Source organism: Oryctolagus cuniculus, chromosome 6 (assembly GCF_964237555.1).
Source record: "Oryctolagus cuniculus chromosome 6, mOryCun1.1, whole genome shotgun sequence".
In the NCBI taxonomy this organism is placed as follows: Eukaryota; Metazoa; Chordata; class Mammalia; order Lagomorpha; family Leporidae; genus Oryctolagus; species Oryctolagus cuniculus.
Window position 1 is genome coordinate 155,718,598 of NC_091437.1, and position 23,468 is coordinate 155,742,065.

General features: G+C 52.8%; 1 protein-coding gene across 8 annotated transcripts in view; it reads right to left on the minus strand.

Annotated features, from left to right (window-relative positions):
• Window positions 1-1,507: 1,507 nt before the first annotated feature.
• ASAP1 (ArfGAP with SH3 domain, ankyrin repeat and PH domain 1) overlaps window positions 1,508-23,468 on the minus strand; it is a 381,209-nt gene continuing 359,248 nt past the window's right edge. For all 8 annotated transcript variants that reach the window (XM_051844826.2, XM_051844821.2, XM_051844824.2 and 5 more), the window contains 5 exons: window positions 20,898-20,967; window positions 18,131-18,189; window positions 9,929-10,422; window positions 7,021-7,143; window positions 1,508-4,131 (listed from right to left, as the gene is read on the minus strand). In XM_051844826.2, the coding sequence (XP_051700786.1) occupies window positions 4,057-4,131; window positions 7,021-7,143; window positions 9,929-10,422; window positions 18,131-18,189; window positions 20,898-20,967 (821 nt within the window). In that variant the 3' untranslated portion in view covers window positions 1,508-4,056. The remainder of the gene's footprint in view (window positions 4,132-7,020; window positions 7,144-9,928; window positions 10,423-18,130; window positions 18,190-20,897; window positions 20,968-23,468) is intronic.

A 23,468-nucleotide genomic window follows, 5' to 3' on the forward strand; every position in this document is an offset into this window, starting at 1 on the left:
GCATCCTGGTTCCCACGGGAACACGGAAGGCAACAGCAGAGTCCGGGAAATGCGATCCTAGCTTTTTGGAGCCAGGGACCTGGTGCTGGGCACCAAGAGCTGTATCTGAGCCCCACAACCTCACCTGTTGAGCCAAGAGATGGCTCTAGAGAACTTGAGGCTCAGAGGCTTCACAGGCCTGACACTGCTGGGGGAGGGGCGCACACACCCTGGCGGAATCCACTTGCTGCTAAGGGGCCGGGGCGGGGCCTGTGCTGACCCTTAATGCGCCGGGAAGGCGCTGCCGTGGTTCTCGGAGCCCACGCATCTCCAAACTTCAGGGCTCCCTCCCCAGACAAAAAAAAGGTCCCCCACCCCTGAGAAGGAGACATGGGCTTAGAGCACTGGAGGCGAGGAGACAAGACCAGCTTCCAGTGTCTCGCATCGGGCTGTGGGGGCCTGATGGAATCCTGGGGGGCCCCATCAGTTTCAAGCCTACCATTCCAGGTGTGAATCCACGTAACCAGTGGGGAACACCATTGGCCTGTGTAGGCCACTGTCAGCCCCTCCCAAGTGTGTTTTCCCGCTGCATGCAGTCCACAGGGGGCACTGCGCCCCAGCGTGTGAACGGACAGCGAGTGCATCTACCCACCTGCACGGAGGAGTGCAGGACTCCGAGCCCGGTGCTGCAGGATCTCGTGCTGTGGTCTCAGGCCGCCTCCCACCACCGCAGTTCTCCCCGGCTGGAACCTGGTGACGCAGGCTGTCTTCCTCACTGTGCAAGTCCCAGCGGTGGCCCTGGGTCCAGAGCCACTCGTGTGGATTGTCCACTGAAGTGATTCGGGAGCCGACGCTCCCTCAGCCGGGGACCACACTGCCTGGGCCCCATCTCCATGCTCTGGGAAGCCAGGCCCGTGCCTCTCGTGGGCTTGCTGAGGACAGAGTGAGATGCTGCAGGAAGGGGGCCTGTGCTGGGGTGACAGCGACATGGCAGAGGCAAGCACCTGGCACTCAGTCCACACCGGGTGCTCAGTACCTGTTAACATGTAATCCTCGCGCCATGCAGGCACCCTGCCCTCCCCACGTGAACAGGAGCAGAAGTGGACGCTGGGAATGGGAGAGGACCCAGGCAGCAAAGCCCATCCTTTGTAGGCACAGCAGGTGCCAGAGTTAGGCATGCAGGGTGAGCTGGGACGGGCGCAGGGGACGACTTGTGTTATGTATCCGCCCTCAGCACAGCCAAATGAAGCCTCCTGCTCTCCAGTCTGAAGGGGTGGGGGTGGGCGTTGGCCACCGCGGTTGTCACCTGGTGGGCCTGGGTCTGATCCCTGGCTCCATTCCTGCCTCCGGCTTCCTGCTAAGGCAGACCCTGGGAGGCAGCGATGACGGCACAGTGATTGAGTTCCTTGACCCCAGCTTTGGTCCCTTGTGGGCATCTGGGGACTGAACCAGCACACAGGCACCCGCTCTCCAAATATTTTGTTTTAAAGGACTAGTGGACACTCACAAAACGGCTTGATTTCAGATATTTGGGATCAACTGAGAATATGTTTATTTAAAAGCAATTTTAAATATTAAAAAAGGTAGAAATTAACACATACAGTACTGAAAAACTCACATTAAATACATGTGAAATGACAAGTGTACTGACGCTTGATGGTAACATCCAGATGAGAGGTCGGGTTTCACTAGTGGCACTGCGGGTTCCTGTACAACATGTTGAAGTTCTAGGCATTAAAAAAATAAATAGCAATTGCTGTTCAACAGTCAAACAAGACACATACTATTTGCAGAATAGAACTTTCCCTTCTGGAGGAAACAACTAATTTGCTATTTTCTTTGTAAGGTTTCATACCTTCAAAATACTATATCATGTACAAAACTGCAGATAGTGGCTCACTGAGTTTAAGAACAAGATCAGATTTCAACTCAACAAGATTGCCGAAGGTATTTCTACTTTTCCTATGTCCCACAGTAAACTGGACTAGAGAGAACTCAAATTCCGGATGGAAAACAAACACAAAACCAGCCAAAAAAGTTTCAAAAAGTTAAAACAATGCATGTGTGTAAGCTGGGAAAAAAAAAAAAAGACATTGACGCTGTGTCATTTTAGACGTGTAACTTTTGCTTTAAAAAAAAAAAAAAACCAGTTTGAGATCAGGCCACAAAAATGAACAGCTCCTTAATCATGTGAATGGGTGAACTGGGACACCGAGCAACTTCGAGGCTGACTTCCTGTCCTGATACCAGTGTGGCTGAGATGCCGCCAGGCCCAGACGGGCATGTGGACTGCGAGCCCATGTCTCGGTCTGCTGTGGCAATGCACACGTGCCCTGACACCGAGGAAACAATTGCTAAAAGTCATCTACCAGTAACAGCTGATCAAGTATTCTGCAGGTGTGTCATGCAAGGTTTAGTTATGAGGAGGTGATTATTCAGTTTTCATAGTAACCACTTAAGCAGAACTAAATTGATAATTCACTGAGCACTTGACTCTGGAGGACAGAGGGCTTCTCCTAAGGGTGTGGCTGGGAGTTGTGCTTCTGTGAAATTAACATTTCTCCTTCAATGCCAAGATCATCTGCTTAAAAACACTAGTCTTCTGTGCTGTTGCCAAAAGAGCAGCTGAAGCCGATGTAACGCCAGACCACCACGTGGTCCCACGGGCCGCAGGGTACGGCTCTCCCGTTCTTTCCCCAAATCTGGATGAAGTGCAGCCCGGGATGCTCACAAGGGTCTTAATGGTCTGATGACAAACAAGGCTGGGCTGCAGAGAGAACAGGGAGGGGAGGGACTCCTGGCAGGGAGAGCGCAACTCACAGCAGCGATCAGAACCCTGGTGAGGGAGGGACCGGGCTGGGTGGTGGCCTGTGTACCGGACAGAGCTGGAGGCTGGAGAACTCACCTACGGCCGGGCGAGAGCGAGGGCATGGAAGGAAAGCTTGATTTCAGCCCCCGGCCTCTGCGGCGGGGAGCTGGCTCTGATGCTAAAGTTCTTCACGTGCATGACCTTTTAAGAGTTGACGTTTCTCCAAGAACAAAACTGAGAAAAAGGACTGAAAATGGGCACACTGGATGCTTCGACACGCTCAGCGTGGCTGTCAATCCACACTCGGGAGAAGGCCGAATGACTGACCAGAAACGAATATTGTTGCAACCTTATAATTTCTGCTTTAATGGCAATCAAGTTTAGAAAAATGTACAGTTCCACTTATCCACACTATTCCTTTATAAAAGGCAGATTTCAGGTAAGCTTCTAGATGCATGCATAATGGAGAGGCTAGTATTTTTTGGTGGTCCTTGGTTCCTGAAAGTCGAACTTAATCAGGCGTGTTTTAAACTTTTTGTCAAAATAGTCATGAAGGATATGTTATTTTTGCATAATGAGGTAACATCTCGGGGCGGGCACTCATCTTCATAACAGTATAAATCCACTCATCTAAACCTGCATGAGGCTGTGTGCCTTTAAAATGCCACAACGAGTGCTGGGTCAGTCGGTGAGTATTTCGCTGAAGGAGTAACACTTACATGTAACTGAGCACTTTTCTGTAATAAATACCACAGTAGGTTTTTGTAGCTGTAAACTGTGTACACAGATAGGTTAACTACAGGCTGGTCTGTCATGGAGCCAAGAGTTTCACCTGGAGAACAGAACCCACCTCTTCGCTAATGTTGCATTTTCAGTAACACAACAGAGAATACTGCATTGTTAGGAACAGAGAGTTAATTCTATGCCCTTCAACGGTCGCTGGAGACAATTTCTACTTGCAAAGCCAGCAGTTCCTATATTCTTGTTGTTTGCATGGAAAACAGCACAGAGAGAGATATAAGTGCTAGATGCCAAGGATGGCTTTGGCAAACCAGTAAGGCGCGCTGGGTCCCAAGGCTACCCTACCACTGGCGAAGGAAGAAGACCACAGGGTATTCACAACACACAGTCTATTTCCCCCGGAGGTGCCCTTCCACGAGTTTCTGACTCTGTAACAGCAGCTATATACACGTTGTGCACAGGACTCCTTACAAGGAGGCAGCAGTCTCGCAGGAAGGAGGTGGACGATCTCACGGGTCGGCTTTCTGCTAGTCGGACAGGATGTGGACAAAGGACACTGGAAAGACCCCCTTCCTTTCAGGCTGTCCCTCGATGTGCCCAATCTGCAGGGAGAAAAGACACTGGTCAGGCCGGAGGCAGCAGGCAGCTGCCTAGGACCAGCCCAGTCCAGCACAGAGTCTGCCACAGACCTTGCCCGCGCTCTTGTGAATGACAGAGAGCTTAACGACCAAACCACAGAGCAAAACAGCAAGCGGCAGCACTCGTGTCTGCTGAGGACTGCCAGTGGACCCCACCGCACCCATGCACACGCAGCCCGAGAGGTGGGCTATCCTGTCCACGGCCTCACACAGGCCTCTGTGTGTGAGCCCACGTTCTGAGCCAGGGCTTGGCCCTTCTAGCTTGGAAACCTCAGAAAGTCGTGCTTAGCCTTCTCTACGAGATGGGACCAAGAGGTTCTTTCTTCCCAGGCTTGCAGAATTCTATTTAAAAAAAGGAAGGGGGGAAATACATGGACAGGAGTGCTAGGTACCAACTGCCTGTCTTCTGGTTATTACGGAGGGAAAGGACATGGCGCATGTTTGAGAATGATGGTGGCTGATGGACGTTTACTGCCTGCTGCATAAGCTGCAAAATTTTTCTGGTTACCTCCATGCAATCAGTACTGAGTGAAAGAAAAGCCACACCATGCGTCTCTAAGAAAACAGGATCATACATATTGGCTTCCAATGACAAATATGAGGGGTATTCAAAACGTTCATGGAAAAACATGCATGAAATTCACAAGATATCTGCACCCAAATAAACTAGTCTTGTACTTCTCCTTTTCCATGACCTTTCTGAAGTACCTTCATATACAGAGTGGAGGGCAGTTTTCAGGGGGGCAGGAGCAGCCAGGCCGGGCCCGCTCTCATTTCTGCTCTGGGAGGTACCCGCAGGTTAGAGGGTGGTGGGAACAAGGGCTGTGGGTCCAGCACAGAGCTGGTCCCTTTATTTGCCAGCCCTGTGCCACGCGTGCTACTGCAAAGTGCAGTTACCGGTGAGACCTGGCCTCCCCTTCTCCTGTAGGAGTTGTCAGCATGCCCGAGAGAGGGCGCTGTGGGCATCACTGTGAGGGTGAGTGGCCCTGTCTGTACACCTGGTGCGGCACGTGTTGGCGGCACAGCATTCCCCAGGAATGATACAAGAGACAGCAGTGAACACTTCCCACTTCTCACGGAGTCTGCTGGCGTCACCAGTTCCTCAGCAAAGAACGTCACCACAGGGTACTGTCACACCGACGGATTACAGGCGAATTCTCCCACGTCCTTCTAGGGCGGGATTATCATGTCCCATTTTCCAGAGGGAAACCAAGGCTTCCGGGGGGACATACTTTACTCAGGGCCACACAGCTGGTCACTGACTCCAGCAGGGGCTGCAGGACCCCACCTCCCTGTCACCGAGTTGCTTCTCCAGCAGGCTGTGTGCCGGGAGCACGCCCGCCTCTGCCAACACAGAGGCTGGGAGCTCCACCAGGTGTGCTGCAGCTAGTGGCTCGTTGAGAGAGAAGACTCCACTGCTTCTCAGCAGGGTTGCATAAGCTCAGAATGACTGCTTCCTTTGTGGAGGAGGGGCGGGGTCGCCTGAGCACAGGCCGTGAGCACCGTCTCTGGCTATGGCCTGGATGCCTGTAGCACCGGCACTCCCAGGTCCTGACCATGAACATGCCTTCAGATAGTACCAAATGTCCCTGGGGAACAAAACTGCCCCCAGTTGAGAACCACTGCTTTGCTTCAACCACAGCCCCTACAGTTGGCATCAATAATGCAAAGCTACGGTCTAGGCCAGAAAGAAGAAATGCCAAAGGTGGACACCCACACATACGTGCGTGTGTGTGTGTCTGTGTGAATGTGTGTTTCTGGGTGTCAGCAGGTTCTGCTGGCCCAACTGTGCCTTGCAGGTCTCTTTCCCGCAGAGACCTTCTGGGTGTGAGGGGGCGCAGGCTGTAAAGGAAGTGGGATTTGCAAGACGAGGCTGGGGAATAATCAGCAAAGAAAGTGAGACTACCGGCCCTTGGTCTGACAGTGCCCACAGGCAGACTTACTCCCTGGGCGGCTGCACACAGCCGGGGCCTCTGGTCTACCCATGGGCATCGTGGGGAGGACACTGACGCCCTTCCTTTCTAACACTGGGACAGCAAGTTCCAACACAAAAGCAGTGTTCATAGATTCAGAGGGTCCCCGACGCACGGGGGATGGTTTGACCACATTTTCTGACTATGTGCGGTGTGGAAGCAATACATTCAGTAGGAACTACTCTTCACCTTCCGATGTTTTCCCAGGCTACTGACAAGCACCCTGGTGCTCCCTCACAGGGCTGCGCGGCCTCAGTGAGCACAGCTTCCCCAGGGAAGCCACCGCCCCTCTAGGGTGTGTTGCGACACTCAACTAGACTGGTCGGTGGGTTAGGTGTAGTACATGCACTTTGACTAACGGTCCCGTCTCCAACTGACGATGGGTTCACCAGGTCGGAACCTTGGCACGAGGCAAGGAACATCTCCGTTCTCTCTCATCCTCCTCCTAAGGTCATGTGAGGAGGGCAGCACGCCCCACTTTACAGAGAGACTGCAGGTGGGAGCCAGGATTGCGGCTGAGGACTGAGCCTTCTGGCTCAAGCCTGGGCACAGGGTGGAACAGCGAGGGAAGTGTTCAGGGTTTAGAATCCTGACCGTGCCTGCAATCCGCCACACCTTGCCCGTCCAGCTTTTCTGAGCTTTGGCTTGGAGTCTCCCAGTGCCGACAACTCACAGAGCGGTAGCACATGCCTGGTAGAGCGCTGCGGCTGTCTGCAGCCTACTGGCCAGCGGCAGGGAAGACACTCCCTGCGACTGGCCGCTGGGGACGTGACACTGCGGGCAGGACGACTCCGTGCTGGAGCGTGCTCTCTTCCCACTGCGGCCTCGGCCTGCCCAGGGCCAGGGCTGAACAGACAGACAGACAGGTGTTTGTACGTACCCACCACTCCTGGTCCTCTTCCCCTGTGACGACGATCACCTCTCCCTCGATGAACGTAAGCTCATCATCGTTGTCTGCCTGGCAGTCGTAAATGGTCTTCACGCGCCTCACTTTATTTTTCCCCTTAAATAAGCAAACGGGGTTTTAGCTCAAAGAAGGGACAGACTGAAGGCACAAGGACAGAACTGAGTTCTTTATGAGACAGGAGACCTTGGGCAAATGACTTCGCCTCTGCGTTAGCCATCAGGCGTCACGGGGGTGTTTTCAGCAGAAAGCAACCGACAGGGGTAGGAATCAAAAACGCAGCTTCCCCAGACAGCACGAGGCTCTCGGTGCTCCCCCACCTACACCCCCAGCCTGCAGAAATGACAGCAGAGTCTAAAAATGCTTTTAGGAAACATGAAACATGATGTAAAGCAAAATGTGCAGCTTCTGCATATTCAGTGTGCAGCACAAACACATTTCTCAGTTCCCTCATGCCAAACCCAGGCAGTACACGCAGGGTACACGGCAGGATCAGCCGGGCCTTGGGAAGATTCTAGGCACTTCCTAAAACAGCTTTCATTTTTTGACCGGTTCTGAATTGGGCTTTTTATTGGCTGGACTTCCAGTTCTTCACGAGCAGGAAGATGGAAACAGAGACATGTCTTATAGTACCCAGTTAATAAGATTTAGCAATCAAAGTAGTAAGCCAGGGACAGGCATTTGGCCCAGCAGCTAAGAAAGATGCTAGCGACCCACACCAGAATACCCGGGTACAGTACAATCTTCTGCCTCCAGCTTCCTGCTAACGCAGACCCTGGAAGGCAGCAGTGATGGCTTTAGTGATCGGGTTCTTGCTATCTACATGGGAGACCTGGATTGAGTTCCCAGCTCCTGGCTTCAGCCTTGTCCAGCTCCAGCCACTGTGAGCACTTGGAGTCCATCAGCAGATGGGACCTTTCTCTCTCAGATTTAAAAAATAAGGTGTATGTGGGGGATGGGGACAGGAGGGCCGGCCTTCTGGTACAGTGGGTAAGCCACCCCTTGGGAAGCAGGCATCCCGTATCAGCCACTCCACTTTGGATACAGTTCCTTGCTAATGTGCCTGGGAAGGCAGTGGAAGACCACCCAAATCCTTGGGCCCATGCTGCCCAGGATGGAGTTCTTGGCTCCTGGCTTTGGCCTGGCCTAGTTCTGGCTACTTTGGGCATGTGGGGAGAAAACCAGTAGATGGAAGATCTCTCTGTCACTCTGCCTTTCAAATAAATACACAAATCTTTAAAAGACTAAAAAAAGAAGGTGGGGGGAAGCGGTCTCTTTAAATGTCAGGAGACTTTCTCTGCTCTCTGGTTTCCTCCTTATTCACCCTGATGATAACAGCTGCTTCCTCAGCTTCCCCTGGGACTGTGCTGGGGCGAGTGTGTGAGCGGCTGGCAGAACAGTGCTGGTGGGACATTTTCATTTCCTCTCTCTGTGAGCGATGAGAAGGCCCACACTGCCTTAAACTCCGCCAGTGTGGATGAAATGATGCAAACGACTTGACACGGTGTGTGCAGCTCTGCTGGAGTTCTGCACATGTTCAGCAGTGCCTGGGAGTCGTGGCAGATCCCCCTGGCGGACAGCAAAGCACTGCCACACTCGGTGGTCTCCAATCCGGGCGAAGATGGGTTCTATTTTCCTTCCCTTCCCTCTAGTGGTGCTGTGACACTTTTATCCTAACACTGCTTAGTAACAAAGTGGGGGGCAAGGTGTAGAGCTGCCACCTATGACGGGAGGACTTGGGGTCTCCCCCAGGACCTGTGCTCCTCAGCCTGGGGTGTGGGGGTCCCTGTGAGGGGGCAGTGGTGTGTGAGACAAACCTGCATCTTCCTGGAGCACCACGTTGCCTCAGACTTTGGGGAACGAGCACTTTGATATTAAAATGAAACTGGTTAAACGACAGAGTCGAAAGCGTTTCATGAACATGATGCAACATCAGGCTGACAAAATCCTGCCTGGGAAAGTCTCTCTGAGCTTCCATTCTGATTTCTCCAGGAAGAGGCAGAGACAGGCTCCGACTTACATGGAAGCTTTCTTTTTTTTTTTGACAGGCAGAGTGGACAGTGAGAGAGAGAGACAGAGAGAGAAAGGTCTTCCTTTGCCGCTGGTTCACCCTCCAATGGCCGCCGCTGCAGCCGGCGCACCGCGCTGATCCTGGCAGGAGCCAGGAGCCAGGTGCTTTTCCTGGTCTCCCATGGGGTGCAGGGCCCAAGCACCTGGGCCATCCTCCACTGCACTCCCTGGCCATAGCAGAGAGCTGGCCTGGAAGAGGGGCAACCGGGACAGAATCCGGCGCCCCAACCGGGACTAGAACCCGGTGTGCCGGCGCCGCAAGGTGGAGGATTAGCCTATTGAGCCACGGCGCCGGCTGGAAGCTTTCTTTCTAGTGACCGAAATGAAAGGGGAAGTTCCACCCTGGGGAGTGACCTCGCGTCTGAGCGCTAGGGCCGCTCAGCGTCCGTAAGCCCAGTTACGACAGTAGCGCCTTTCTGTGTTTGAGAACCCTGAGGCTCCGAGTTAAGTTGCCAAGGTTATTTGTGGAGCCTTCAAAAAGTTAATGGAAAATGTCTATTTTGAAAAATGATGCATGGACCTCACTTTTTTTTTTTTTGCACCAAAATGAGTTTGTCTTTTAATTCCATTTTCCATGAACTTTTTGAGGTACGTCTGTGGAAGGCAGGGAAGCCAGGTCTTGAAGCCCCTGCAGTGCAGGTCAAGGCTTGTGCCTGTGACCACCAGGCTGCACCCCTGCTAGGCTGGGACCTGAGCACACAGAGCAGCCAGTCGGGTGAGCGAGCACCCGCTTTCTCCTGTGTCAGCTGCAGCACACGCCCGCCTGCCAACTCCTGAAGCACAGCAGAGCGCCCGAACCTCGGCGCCCACCCACCGTGTTGATTTTTCTGGGCAGTGGTATCGGCGTCTCTGGCAGAGTGGGCGTGATGAGGTCATTGGAGTCTTCGGAGGCCTGCTTCTGGATGGCGTCCTTGGGCTGCACATTTGGGGAGAGATCTACTGGGTGCGCCTTCTGTGTGACCTCCGGCGGCTTGGGCGCGACATCTCCAGGCTGGGACTTTGCCAGCAGGTCTCCTAGCTGCGGTTTGGGGGGCAGGTCCTTCATCTGTGGCTTAGGAGGCAAGTCTGAGAGCTGGGGCTTCGGGGGCAGGTCACCCAGCTGGGGCTTGGGGGGCAGCTCTCCGGGCTTAGGTGGCAGATCTCCAATTTGGGGCCTGGGAGCCAGTTCTGTTGGCTTCGGGGACAGGTCTACAGATGGTGGCTTTTGTGGCAGCTCTGCCAACTGTGACGATTTCTGAAAGATTTCAGGCGGGACACCGGCTTTGTCCAGGGACAGATGATGGCTGGTTTCCGTTTTCCTTAGTGCCACTGCAGGAAACAACCACAAAGACAGGTCAATGGAACTGAAGAAGAGTGTCCAGCCGTTCTCCTGCTGTGGCCAGCTGGAGGAGGCACAGTCCCTTAAAAGAGCACTGCTCTAAGGCCAGCATCTGGATGTGTCTCCAATTCTAGCTCTAACACTTACTAGCTGTGTGACCCTGGACAAATTACACCACCTCTCGGTGCCTCAACTCTCTGGATTGCCGTAAGGATTATGTTAGTACGTGTAAAGGGTTTAGTGACAAGCATTATGACTGTAACAGCATCATTACATTCCTTGAGCCTAGGATTCCTAGTTTCATTCATTTCCGTAGCTCTGGTTCCCGGCATGGGGACCAGGTATTTACTGTGTGTTCAGCGAGGAAATAGCTAAGGCACACAGAGTGAATCAAACTGAGGGTTTCATCCATAAAATATAGTGCAATCAGAAAAATATTTATATTTTTTCATTTATTGGATGTGGAGCAGCCGGGACTTGAACTGGCACCCTTTTGGGATGCCAGCATTGTAGGCCGTGGCTTTACCCGCTACGCTACAGCACCAGCCCCCAGAAAGACATTCTTGAAGGAGAAGGAAGCGGGGAGAGAGGAGGAGGACTGCTATGAACTGTTACAAGCTGTACTGGAGCTGTTTCATGCCTGGCCTGGGTGCTACATCCCTTCCCGAGGAAACCAAATACAAGGGCACCTGCTCTTGGGCTGCCCTGGAGCTCCAGCTGATGTGGTGTGGCTCAAAAAGTTCAAGTGGGTCAGTCAGGTTCCTCTCTTGGAAGGCTGAAACTGGGCAAACCACACTGAGGCTGGCAGGAACTGGGGGAAAAGGCTGCGGCATTCCCTGGGGTGATGGCACTAGGAGGCCTTGCTGTGAGCCAGGCTGCTTGTGGGGGAACAGAAACTGTGGGTGCAAGTTCCCCGTGCTACAGTATCAGTTGTAGCAATTTATCCTGAAAAATGATCAAAGTCACGCAGAGACTTCTGTGCCAGGGTGTTCGGCGCAGCACTATTTATAAAGAAAAATGGCAAAGTGTCTGAATGTGGAGCAGCAGGGGACAGCTTAGACAATGGAATACTACAAAACTAATACAAATCATGCTGTTGTGAAACTAATTTCATGGGAAATATTTATCATGGGACTAAAAATCAGCTTAAGGAAAAAAAAGCACAGGGTAAAAAAGACAGAGGATACAACGGCACACCAGTCATCTAGGGGGCAAGACTCTGAGTGGTTGGTATTACTCTGTATTTCCCAGATATTCTGTAACGGATGGATATATGGGTATCACTTTATAATAATGGACAAAATGAGACAGCATCTCTCCTTTAGGGGTCTCTGCCCAACCTCTGCTTCTCTTATTTCCATGTTAGCTTGGCCATTTCTCCAATTCAGAGTCTTTTCTGACCACATTCTTAACCCCTGAAGTGCAGGCAAGGAGGCTTTTCTCCACAGTTGATGCATACGGCGTGTACTGCTAAAGTGAGGCACAGCAGAAATAGAAAAGGGATGAAAATCCCAGCCCATTCACTACAGAAAAAAAAACAAAAAAATTACTCCACATGGGCAGGACTGACTGGAGAGAGCACACGACAGGCCCTTGGAAAAGCTGCGTGGGACACTGCACACCTCTTCAAGGTTCACCCCGAGATGTGACAATTCTGCACTGAGAACTGACGCTGAGAGTACAGCTAAGGAAAAGGCCCACGTAAAGATGCTCACTCCAAACTGTCAGCCTGAACTGCCAGCAAACAGGGAGGCTGTGCAAGCGATGGCAGTGCACCTGCTGCACGTGCACCCCAGTGTGATGCTTCAGCAGAGTTCTCCAGTGTGTGAGAAGTGCTCACTGGAAATGCGCCTGGAAGCAGGCAGCATGCAAGACTATGTTTGCATTACAGTGACAAGGGGAGGACCATGTGTATTCTGGAAGGGATCAGGGACTTGTACAGGTGAGTTGTTCATCTAAAAATTCCTTTGACGTTTCTGTAGCATTTTTTTTTTTTTTTTTGACAGGCAGAGTGGACAGTGAGAGAGAGAGGCAGAAAGGTCTTCCTTTGCCGCTGGTTCACCCTCCAATGGCCAGCACACCGCGCTGATCCGATGGCAGGAGCCAGGTGCTTATCCTGGTCTCCCATGGGGTACAGGGCCCAAGCACTTGGGCCATCCTCCACTGCACTCCTGGGCCACAGCAGAGAGCTGGCCTGGAAGAGGGGCAACCGGGACAGAATCCGGTGCCCCGACCGGGACTAGAACCCAGTGTGCCGGCGCTGCAAGGCGGAGGATTAACCTAGTGAGCCGTGGCGCCGGCCTTTAGCATTGCTTTTTGCTGTTCAAATTGGCTCTACTGTAGCAGTCTGTGAGAAGAACTTAAACTAACTTTTTAAAGTGTACACAGGAGACGTGAGACCTGCAGCCCTGTCCTCTTTCACACTACCCTGTGCCCCTAGTGGGTCACAGCTGTGCCCATGGAGAACCAGGAAAGGAGTCTGGTTGGACAGGGCTAGCATCAGCTGAGCGCGGAGCTCCAGGTGGGGCCGCAGCCTCTCCCCGAGCATCCGAGATGCCTCTGGTGACTGTTCACCTGCCAAGGCGGCACCCCGGGCTAGAGAGCCAAGCACCCTGGGGCAGAGCCTTTCCACTGCTGCAACCCAGCACCTGGCACACGGCCTGCATGAGCACAGGCACTCAGGCAGTCCGGGGAACGAATTCACACAGTCACATGTGGGCTTGGGAGGTAAGACCCAGGCATCGCCCCGCCCCTACCCGTCTGCTAAATAAATGTTACGTGCAGTGAGTTTAACTTCCCAGGCCTGCTTCTCACACACAAAGATGTGGACAGTACTGCTTCCTTCATAAGGGGTAGATGTGGTTCTATCAGATGCAAAAGTACCTGACTCATAGCAGACCTGCGGAAGATGCAAGAATCCTGCACATCAGATGAGGGGAGGGGGCAGAGGGCTGCGGGCCACCGGCAGATTTTCTCAGCCCAAATCGCAGCCCCTGTCACCACCACCATCATGATGAGAACAGTGAGGGCCCTGCTGTCCTTGCCACTCCTGGTTCTGGTGCGAATGCAGTGGCCCGGGCCTGTTACAGGGACAAGGTGAGGCTGCTGGGCCTCGGCACAGCAGGCAGGGGGCGGGGTGGCCTTCCTGAGATCGGCTCTGCTACCTTCCTCACTCCTCTCCTCATCCCTCCCACACGCACATCCTCCTCCTCCTCACTTTGCAGGGGAGGTCGCAGAGCTTCCCCAAGTCACAAATGGAATAAGGGATGACAAGTTCCTAGCCCAAGAACAGCTGGCGTCGGCACTGTGGCACAGCAGGTAAAGCTGCTGCCTGTGACACCAGCATCCCATATGGGCGCCGGTTCGAGTCCCGGCTGCTCCACTCCCGATCCAGCTCCCTGCTAATGTGCCAGGGAAAGCAGAGGAGGATGGCCCAAGTGCTTGGGCCCCTGCACCCATGTAGAAGACCTGGAAGAAGCTTTTGGCTCCTGGCTTCAATCTTGCCAAACCACAGTCATTGTGGATATCTGGAGCATGAACCAGCAGATGGGCTCTTTCTCACTAACTCTGCTTTTCAAATAAATGAATAAATGCATCTTTTAAAAAAAAGTTGTGGTCCAGAAGAGGATGAGCATTCGGTGCCATTTGTTGGCATATGCTGTGCCCAGCACTGTTCCAGGTACCTGGGACAGAGAGGTGGCTGCCTGCGGGGAGCTCCCGTTTCAGAGGGTGACCAGGAATACAGAGCATGCTGGAAGAGGAAGGCAGAAAAAGCAGCGGAAGGAAAGAGGTGCTGTGGTGTGTGTGCGGAGAGTGGTTACAAAATAGCAGGCTTAGGGAAGGTCTAATAGAGCGAGATTCAACCAAAATGTGGAGGAAAGGGTACCTGTCATGTTGATATTTGGGGCATGGTGGAGGGCTGAAACGGCACAGACAGAGGAAGAAGTGGAAAGGCTCCGAGCATGGAGTGTGTGTAGGTGTGTGTGTGTGGGTGTGTGTGTATTTACAAGGAAGCAGTGTGGGGCTGGTACCATGGCACATGGGATAAAGCTGCCGTCTGTAGTGCTGGCATCCCATATGGGTGCCAGTTCGCATCCTGGCTACTCCACTTCTCATCCAGCTCCCTGCTAATGTGCCTGGGAAAGCAGTGGAGGACGGCCCAAGTCCTTGGGCCCCTGCACCCACGTGGGAAACCCGGATGGGGCTCTTGGCTCCTGGCTTCTGCCTGGCCCAGCCCTGCCTGATGGTTGGGGCTGTTTGGGGGAGTGGACCAGCAGATGGAAGAGCTCTCTCTTCTGACTTCCAAATAAATAATAAATCTTTAAAAAAAAAAAAGGAAGCAGCAGGTCTGTGCTGCAGGAGTGGAGTACCCAAGGAGAGGGTGATGAGGCAGAGGCTTCTGATCAGGGGAGACCTGAAACCCCCAAGGCTTCTGAGAGAGAGAAGGAAGCCCTGGATTGCTGGGGACAGAGCAATGATGTGACTGAGCGGGGGTCAGCCTGGCTGCTCTGCTGAGAGCAGACTGCAGGGCCAGGGTAGAAGGCTACAGGCAGGTGGGACGTCCCAGTGGTCCTGCCAAGACCTGGGTGACAGTAGGGACGTGGTGAGAGGGCCCTGTGTTTTAACCGCAGTGGAAAGGAGAGCAAGCAGGGCTGTGGGAACTGCACATGGGGACTGAGAGGGAGGAAGGAGGCAGGCCGGTCTCTTAGGTGGGAAGGCTTGAAGACCTGGAAGGATGAGATGGGAGGAACAAGTCTGGGGGAGAATCCTGAGGCTGCATTCAGACTTCAACATGGAGGGGAAAGGCAGTCACAGATCAAAAGCAGCCCATGACCACGACCTGTGGTGCACCAACCTATGGACACAGAGCTCACAGCTGAGGATGACGCAACAGAGCGGGTGGAGAAACTGTGAGTGCACTGAGGAAGAACAGGGAGGAGGAGCAACGGACAGTGCCAGAAGCTGCAGACAGGCCAAAGAGGAGCGGGGCTGAGACCTGGCCGCTGGCTGCTGGCCGCTGGCCGCGTGGAAGGGTCTGAAGAGAGCATAGTGGAGTGGCTCCTGGCTTTGTGCCTCGCGGCTGGGAACACCACACGAGGCACAATATGACCCGGAAGTGGTTCTGCAAACGCCTGATTAGGTCTGGACTCAACGCCCAACTGACAGGAAACACGGAGGACAGGGGAACATGCTAGGGGAACATGGGGCTGCAATCAGCAAATCCCAGACGGGAAACAGCTCACAAATAACTCAGTTCCTCAGCGAGTAAGTTACCAGAAAAGGAGGCTGATGCAAGGAACGCTTCAGTCTAAGGAATGAGACAAATCAGTCACCTGTAATGTACAAGCCTTAGTTGGTCCTTACTCAAATAATTTGCTTTTTAAAAAGGCCCAGTATTTTTGAAACAATTAGAAACGTGAGCACTGAGTATCTGATGATATTAAGGGATTTTTTTTTGAGATGTGATAATGAGACTGCCTGTGTATAAAATGCTACGATGTCTGGGATTTGCTGCGGAATTACTATGTACAGCTGGTAAGTGTTGGAGAGGAGTATCTGGGTAGGGTGGAGAAGGCTGCTTATGTATGCTATGAGATGGTTTTGTGTGAGGGGACCTTAAGAAGCTTGTGGAAGTGGTGGGCATTTGGCCTGGCAGTTGAGACGCCAGTTAGGGCACCCATATTCCATGTCACAGTGCATGGGTTTGAGTCCCGGATCCAGCTCCTGATTCCAGCTTCCTGCTAATGCACTCTGGGAGACAGCAGGTGATGGCTCAAGTAACTGGACTCTGTCACCCACACGGGAGACTTGCATTGGGTTCTCAACTCCCAGCTTTGTCCTGCCCAAACCCAGGTGTTGCAGGCATCTGGGTAGAGAACCAGCAGATGGCAGCTTGCTTGCTCTTTCTTTTTGCCTCTCAAATTAGAAAACCAAAACAAAACATTTTTTGTATTAAAAAAAAAAGGTTTGTGGAAAGCAGAATTCTGGTACAGAAAAAACTGAAAACCAGGCACAGTTTTTTCATAATACACATTTTCCATGAACATTTGGAAGACCCTGTTTGCAGATTTCACACAATGAACTTATCTTTTAATTGTACTTTCCATAAAATTTTTGAAGTACCCTCCGTATATGTTTACTATAAGATATTTCAAACATTAAAAAATCCACAGAAAAAGAGAACGGGAGGAGAATAATGGGGAGGTTGGACGTGGGCTGAGTGGGAGCTCTGAGCAACATAGTGGTGCGAGGGAAGGTAGAGGGCAGTCCCCGAGGGTGGGACAGGCAGGGTCTCCCTGGGACCACGTGGCGGGCTTCTGTTTGGACTCACTGAGAAAGCACAGGTTGAGTCCTCCTAAGCAGAGACGCAGTGTGGGCTGGGAAGGCATGAGCCCGGACGGCCAGGAGCAGGAAGGCGTGGTGTGAGGTTGGGGGACAGGACGGTGGGACCCCCACCCTGACTGAATGCTTCTTCCAGCCGCATCCAGCTGTCGGATGCAGTCCAGTGAGCAGAACACAGTGCAGGAAGCGTGGGAAGATGAGGGAGAAGGCTAGGTAGTGGCTCTGGTGAGGGGCTGATGCTAGGGTGGCAGGGAAGGGTGGCCATGAAGCAGGGAGCACAGGGAGCAGGTGGCAGCAGCGTGGCGGGTCCCAGTGGGGTCTAGACATTGTTGGGGTTTGGGAGCTGGAGGAGCAGGTGGAGGGATTCAACGGTCATATGTGAGTGACACAGGGTGGACTCGGGCAGACTACAGATGGGGTAAAGGCACCTGGGGAATTTGCCTCAAACCTCTCTGAGATCAGGACAGCTGTTTGGGCAGTTGAAACAAAAAATACAACAAACACCAAGCACGAATACCACTGGGCAACCTTGGGGAAGCCTTGCATCCTGCTGCATCGGGGCTCCCTCACGCTACTGCACAGGATCCTGGCCCCCCCAACCAGTCCATCACCTTCTAAATGTGTCACCTGACTGAGGAACCTTGGGGAGGGGTGGATTTCAACCACCCAACCAACACTAAACCCTCGTTTACTCAAACGAGGCCACAGAGCACTGGACTCTGGTCAGAAGTCTGGCTGCCAGCACTTGACAGTCCTCAGAGTCATTATGGGCTCCTCTGAGCCCATCTGCACCTAATGTAGGCCCTGCTGCCTTGCAGGGTCATGTGAGGAGCGAATGAGCCGTGTGCTCCTGAAGGTGCCGCTGACAGTAAGGCACAGAAGAGCGGCGGCGCTGCCTTCAGTGTCGTCACAGGAGAACTGAGGTTTTGGTCATGACTGAAATGTGGTCTTAGCGTGGCACAGAGGCAGCACGCACAGACCCTGCTCCGCTGTCTTTCCCGAGCCTGGGCATCTCCCCTCTGCAGGGCACAAGCTGTCCCAGGGACAGCAGTGAGGGGTTCACGGGAGCAGGACTTCCTTTGGCCCTTAAAAACCTTACGAAGCAGGTGTTATCCTCCCCTGTCTACAGAAGAGGATTGTGAGGCTTCTTCAGTGAGGCTACTAAGTCACTTGTCTAGAGCCACAGACCTTGTAAGTGGTCGAGCTGGTACTGGCTCCCAGGTCTCTCTGCTTTTACAGAGGAGAGGCAGCGGTGCTGGGGGACCACAAACATGTGTCTTCTGAAACATGTGTTAACGCTTAGGAGGGTGTGATGACACTTTAATTACATGCAAACACAGGAGGGAGAAATCTTACCTTTCTGAGGTAGTTTAGGAAGAACTCTTGGGCCAAGGGCAGTCTTTGCAGAACTGGTGCTGATTAATAAATAAATAAGAATTACTTAGGATCTAAAAGTGCTGTCATATCAACAGTGATATATCATTCAAGGAAATCATAGGCATTTACAGGAAGATTTCAAGAACCTTTCAAAATGTCTTTAACAAAAGATTATCACCTATTTTCTCTATTTTTCCTTTGGGTGGAACAGGAAAATGGGGGAAAAAAAAGTCGATTAATGACAAAGCCAAAGTTCTCCATCTTTTCCCAGTGGTAACAACATTTATGAAAATACTTACTGAGTCATGGCCCCACACAGAAGCACTCACCTCACACAATCCCACAGGCAGCCCTCGTCTGCCCCATTTCCAGGCAGGGATACAAAAGCGACACAAGTGTCCCTGGCTGGCAGGTGGTCTGGGCTGGTCAGTGGTGGCCACGGAAATTCAGTGGGCCTCCAGAGCCCTCACTTCCTCCCCTGGCCAAATCCACTGCTGGGTTCTCAGGCTTCCAGGCTGGCCCTGGCTGCGGCCTCCATTTGCTGGACATGCAAATGAGTAGGGGGAAAATGCCCAAGTCCCAGGAAAGGCCGTCCCACCACCACGTGGTCTCAATAAGCCAATGAGGCATCTCTTAGTTGGAAACTGTCTTTCCCTGTAACAAGGAGCTACAGTTCCCAGGGCCAGGGGCACTGCACACCTGAAAGGCAATGGCAGCCTGAGCCACGTCTGCCTGGAACCTTTGTATTCTGTGGCTCTCCTTGTGTGTCCTCTGACGCCTAAGCAGTGGCATCTTCTACTACTTTCTATCCTCATTAGATTTAGCAGGAAAAGGGAGAGGCAAACCAACCACAGAACCACAGAAGAAGGCCCAAAGAAAGAAGGTGAGATGCACACGTTCTTCTCTGCCATCCTGACCCTCAAGCCCTCGGGTCTGACTGCTCTTTCTCAACTCCCTGGAAACCCTCCCAGCCGTGGAGCCTGGAGGAGACCAGGCTTGTGGCAAAGCCGCTACACTAACAAGAAGCAGCAAACACGAGAGGGCTCGGCTTCCAACGGTGCTGGAACCTGACTTCCTCAAGGCAGTTTCAGCTTCTTCCCAGGGCAGCACAGCTACGCACGGCTGCAGTGTGAGAATGTCATTTGATCTTGGCCACGTATGGACAGCCAAGGCCTCCAGAGTCATCACTTCCTTACCCAGAAGTCTCTTCATCAACCACGTGTGCTTGCACCGGGGGTTTTCCCTTCCTATCTATCTATCTATCTATCTATCTATCTATCTATCTATCTGCCAGGAACTCCAGACCACTGCCACTGGGGGTGCTGTGTGGACACATGTGTGCCTGTACGCAGGTGGGGGAAGGAAGACTCAACAAACCATCAGATGTCTCTAGTTTCCCCTCGGCTTGATCCTGTTTCACAACATTTTATGGATGCCTGCTGGGTGTCACTCTTCCAGCTCTGGAAGCAGGCTGTCTGAACTTGAGCTGCAGGAGGACGCAGTGAGGCGTCAGAGGTGGGTATGAGGGTGAAGAAGGGGCATGGGACACGGGAGAGAGAGTGCTGGCTGCGGGACCACCTCTGCGGGCCTCAGTTTCCAATCACCTTGTAGAAGTGAGGATGACGGGCTCAGGGCCTACCTCACAGAGTTGTATGGATTAAATAAGATAGTGGTTATTAAAAGAAACGAAGTTCTGTTTTTCCACCTATTGCAAACACTGGAAAATAACCCCTTGACACAGCAGCTCTGTTCCTGAGGCTGTCTGGAAGTGGCTTGTCGTGTCCATATCTCAGATCACACCTCGAGAGAAAACGCTTTGGGGTGCAGCTGGGATTAAAACTGCCCCCAGCTCTCTGAGTGTCCACAGGAGGAAAGGCACACCCTTTCAGCCCAGCGCAAAAACAAATCTTACACCTGGGCACCTGTAAAGGGCCCTATTCTTTTTTTTTTTTTTTTTTTTTTTTTTTTTTTTTTTTTTGACAGGCAGAGTGGACAGTGAGAGAGAGAGACAGAGAGAGAAAGGTCTTCCTTTGCCGCTGGTTCACCCTCCAATGGCCGCCGCTGCAGCCGGCGCACCGCGCTGATCCTGGCAGGAGCCAGGAGCCAGGTGCTTTTCCTGGTCTCCCATGGGGTGCAGGGCCCAAGCACCTGGGCCATCCTCCACTGCACTCCCTGGCCATAGCAGAGAGCTGGCCTGGAAGAGGGGCAACCGGGACAGAATCCGGCGCCCCAACCGGGACTAGAACCCGGTGTGCCGGCGCCGCAAGGTGGAGGATTAGCCTATTGAGCCACGGCGCCGGCTTTAGGGCCCTATTCTGACATCTGAAAATCTCTGGGTTATTGTATCAGGTTTCCCTGGAGACTACATTTCAATCCCAAGTCTGCAGAAGGAGTCGTAAGCTTTCTTAAAACACGAAAATTAAAAACAAGAACGTGTTCCGGCGGGCACCGTGCTGAGGCACACCGTGTGACTCTGACTACCAGGGAGGGGAGCTGAGTTCCCTGCCTGTCATCGCACGGGCAGAGCTGTGCTGCCAAAACCATGGTCTGTCTACAGAGGGGCTGGGCCAGCGCCCTTCGCTCTGCGGTGAGATGCGCATGCAAGCGGACCGTGAATGCCTGGTCTCTCCCTGGAACCAGCACCGCCCGCTGACCACGCTTTGAGTAGCACTGGCAAAGTCACTACCGGCCACGTCCACTGCAGCCAGGAGCCCGACAGAGGAGGAAACTTGCCAGGGCTGCTTACCTCGACTGCTGAGAGAGCCCTTCAAACTTGTTTGCAGTCTTACTTGAAGATGAGGAGCCCACATCGTTTCCTACGAGGAAAACCGCAAGTCAGAAGCTGCATCTGCAACACGGGTTACGCGGGCTTGGCAGACAGACAGGCACTCCTCAGGCTCCAGAAAGGCACTTAAAAGACTCCACCCAGAACGAATGCATTTCTGGCATTAAAGCAAAACCCAATTCAGCACTGTTTGGGGCTTTCACAAGGTTTTTACTGCTAGCATGGGAGTTATGTCAAAGAAGCAAGCAGCCTGCTCCCTGGTAAGGCCTCTAAAAGAACTTGGGAACTTGGTGCTGAAGCTCTTGTCCCTTGCCTGTGGGGCAGAAAAAATAGAAAGATTTTGAATTCACCTAGAGATTCCCATGTTGGGAGACCAACCCCAACCAGCCAGACTCAGAAAAATACAGTAGTGACAACTGGTGCCCTGTTGGGCAAGGCCCCACTTACCCACTCATCATTCAAACACTCATGTTTGTTAAGCATCTACTTTGTGCAAGGAATGCTGTGAAGCAGGAGGCACAAATGCAAACCAAACGTCACCGCTCTGGCAGCACAGGGTCTGGCCTGGGAGACTTATGCACAGGAACTGTACTAATAAGGTGGAATGAAATGAATGTTGAATTAGGTAGGTTGCTGTGAAAATGCAGAGGAAATAGTGCAGAAAATCTAACTGGTAAGAGGGGGCAGGGAGTGTCCCTTGAGGCACTAAACAGGTGAAGAACTTTGCAGCTGGGGGAGCAGCAAAAGCAGAGGCAGACGAGTCCAAGTGCACCTTGTCCAGGTCAAAGGACTGGTTAGAGTAGAATCGGGCTCTTCCGAGACCACCTCATGGCAGGAGAAGTACAGGACAGTGCGGGGGCCCCGAGCTGCTAGGCACCCAGGAGGAGCCCTGGGGACCCACAGGGCACAGCCAGGAGCTGAGGCTCTCCTTCATCTCCCTGCCTGCCCTGCCAGCAGCTGTTCTGCAAACTCCAAACGTTCTCTTCCTTTGGCATATGCTGCTCTTACCCTGCTGACACACCCGTGATACCACCTGGGGGCAAGTGGGGCGGGGCTGGCTGAGCGGCTCAGAAACAGGAAGGCAGACAGCAGAGGACGGGGTTTGTGGAAAGACCTGAACCAACCCTCCTGCTACACGATGCATCTGCTCCACAGCACCAACAGCTGCCCAGGTGCTTCCAACACCCCCCGGCCCTGCTTCCTTACACCCCCACCAAGAGGCACTGGCATCACTGCTCCCCTTCAAAATTCAAGAAAGTGAGGCTAAGCCAGTGAGTGGCAACCGAGTGACATGCCCGCGTCCCTACCATGGATCTGTGCTCTTCAGTGTCCATCACGAATGCCCGATAGTCACACGAGTAACAGCAACACCACTTGCTGAGCTCTTTCCATGAACAAGGTACTGTGCTCAGTACCTCAAAGTAACCATGCTCAAGAAATGGGCAATAATCGCTGCCCATGTTATGTGAGTTTATGAAGAAGCAGGGAGGAAAGCAAAGCAACTTGCCCAAGCTGAAGTGGCAGAGAAGGGTCAGAGCCCACGTCCAAGGTCTGTCCTCTGAACTACCTCATGTTCTCATCCCCCAGACCTGCTTAATCTACTAACCCAGGAAGGCTGGCAGAGCGCTAAGACTGGACTTCCCAGGCAGAATGTTCTGTAACTCCAGCATATATACACAAAAAGCAAAAAAGCTAAACCGGCATTACCTGGCCCAAAGACCTTCAAATGACTTTTGTTGAATTTTGATAAGATTTTCCTCCTACTCATCAAGTTAGCTCCAGGAGCCTGTAACTTAGTATTTCAGGGCTTCTTTAGTTACCTCTTAGGAAATCCTCTGAGCTCTGATTTCTTTCAGGCAGGCATTCCTCTGCCACACCACATTCAATGCTGAGTCTCTGGGGCTGGATATCAAATCTCACCCATTCAGACTTAAATGAGCCATAACAACCACAATGTTTGTGGAATCAACTGTTGCATTTGCTAATTCCCTTTCAAGACAGAAAACATTAACCCACATATGCCGGAGTGAAGCTGGGGCCAGAGAGGCTGCTGAAGCCCCCAGCTCTGAGTGGTCCCTGTGCGGTCACACGGCTGAATCATCAGACCAGGTGTGGGTGTTGCTGCCCAACATGGACAGGCCCTGCTAACCAGAATCCTCATTTAACCTTCCTGTCTGCTCACTTAGGGGACTGGCTGTCCTCTGGAGACACAGTTGCCATGCTCCTGTAACTGTGCCTCTTCTGTCCCTTTCCCTCCCGTTCTCGGTGAATTCCTACACCACCTCCCCGTCACACGCTGAGGATTCTCCTCCTCCTCATGAGCTGCGGCTGACAGTGTGGATTAGGGAGCCAGAGAAGGCTGGTTCTGAATTCTCACGGCAGCTCTGAGCAGTGACTGGGATCTCAGTGACAGCTTCCTCTGCGAGGCCTCCACCTCCTCCTGCGCACCTTGGGGTTGACAACAGGAAAAGGAAGTCTCTGCCCCAAGGCTCCTTAGCAAGGCAATGCTAATTTGAAATGCACTTACTGGGC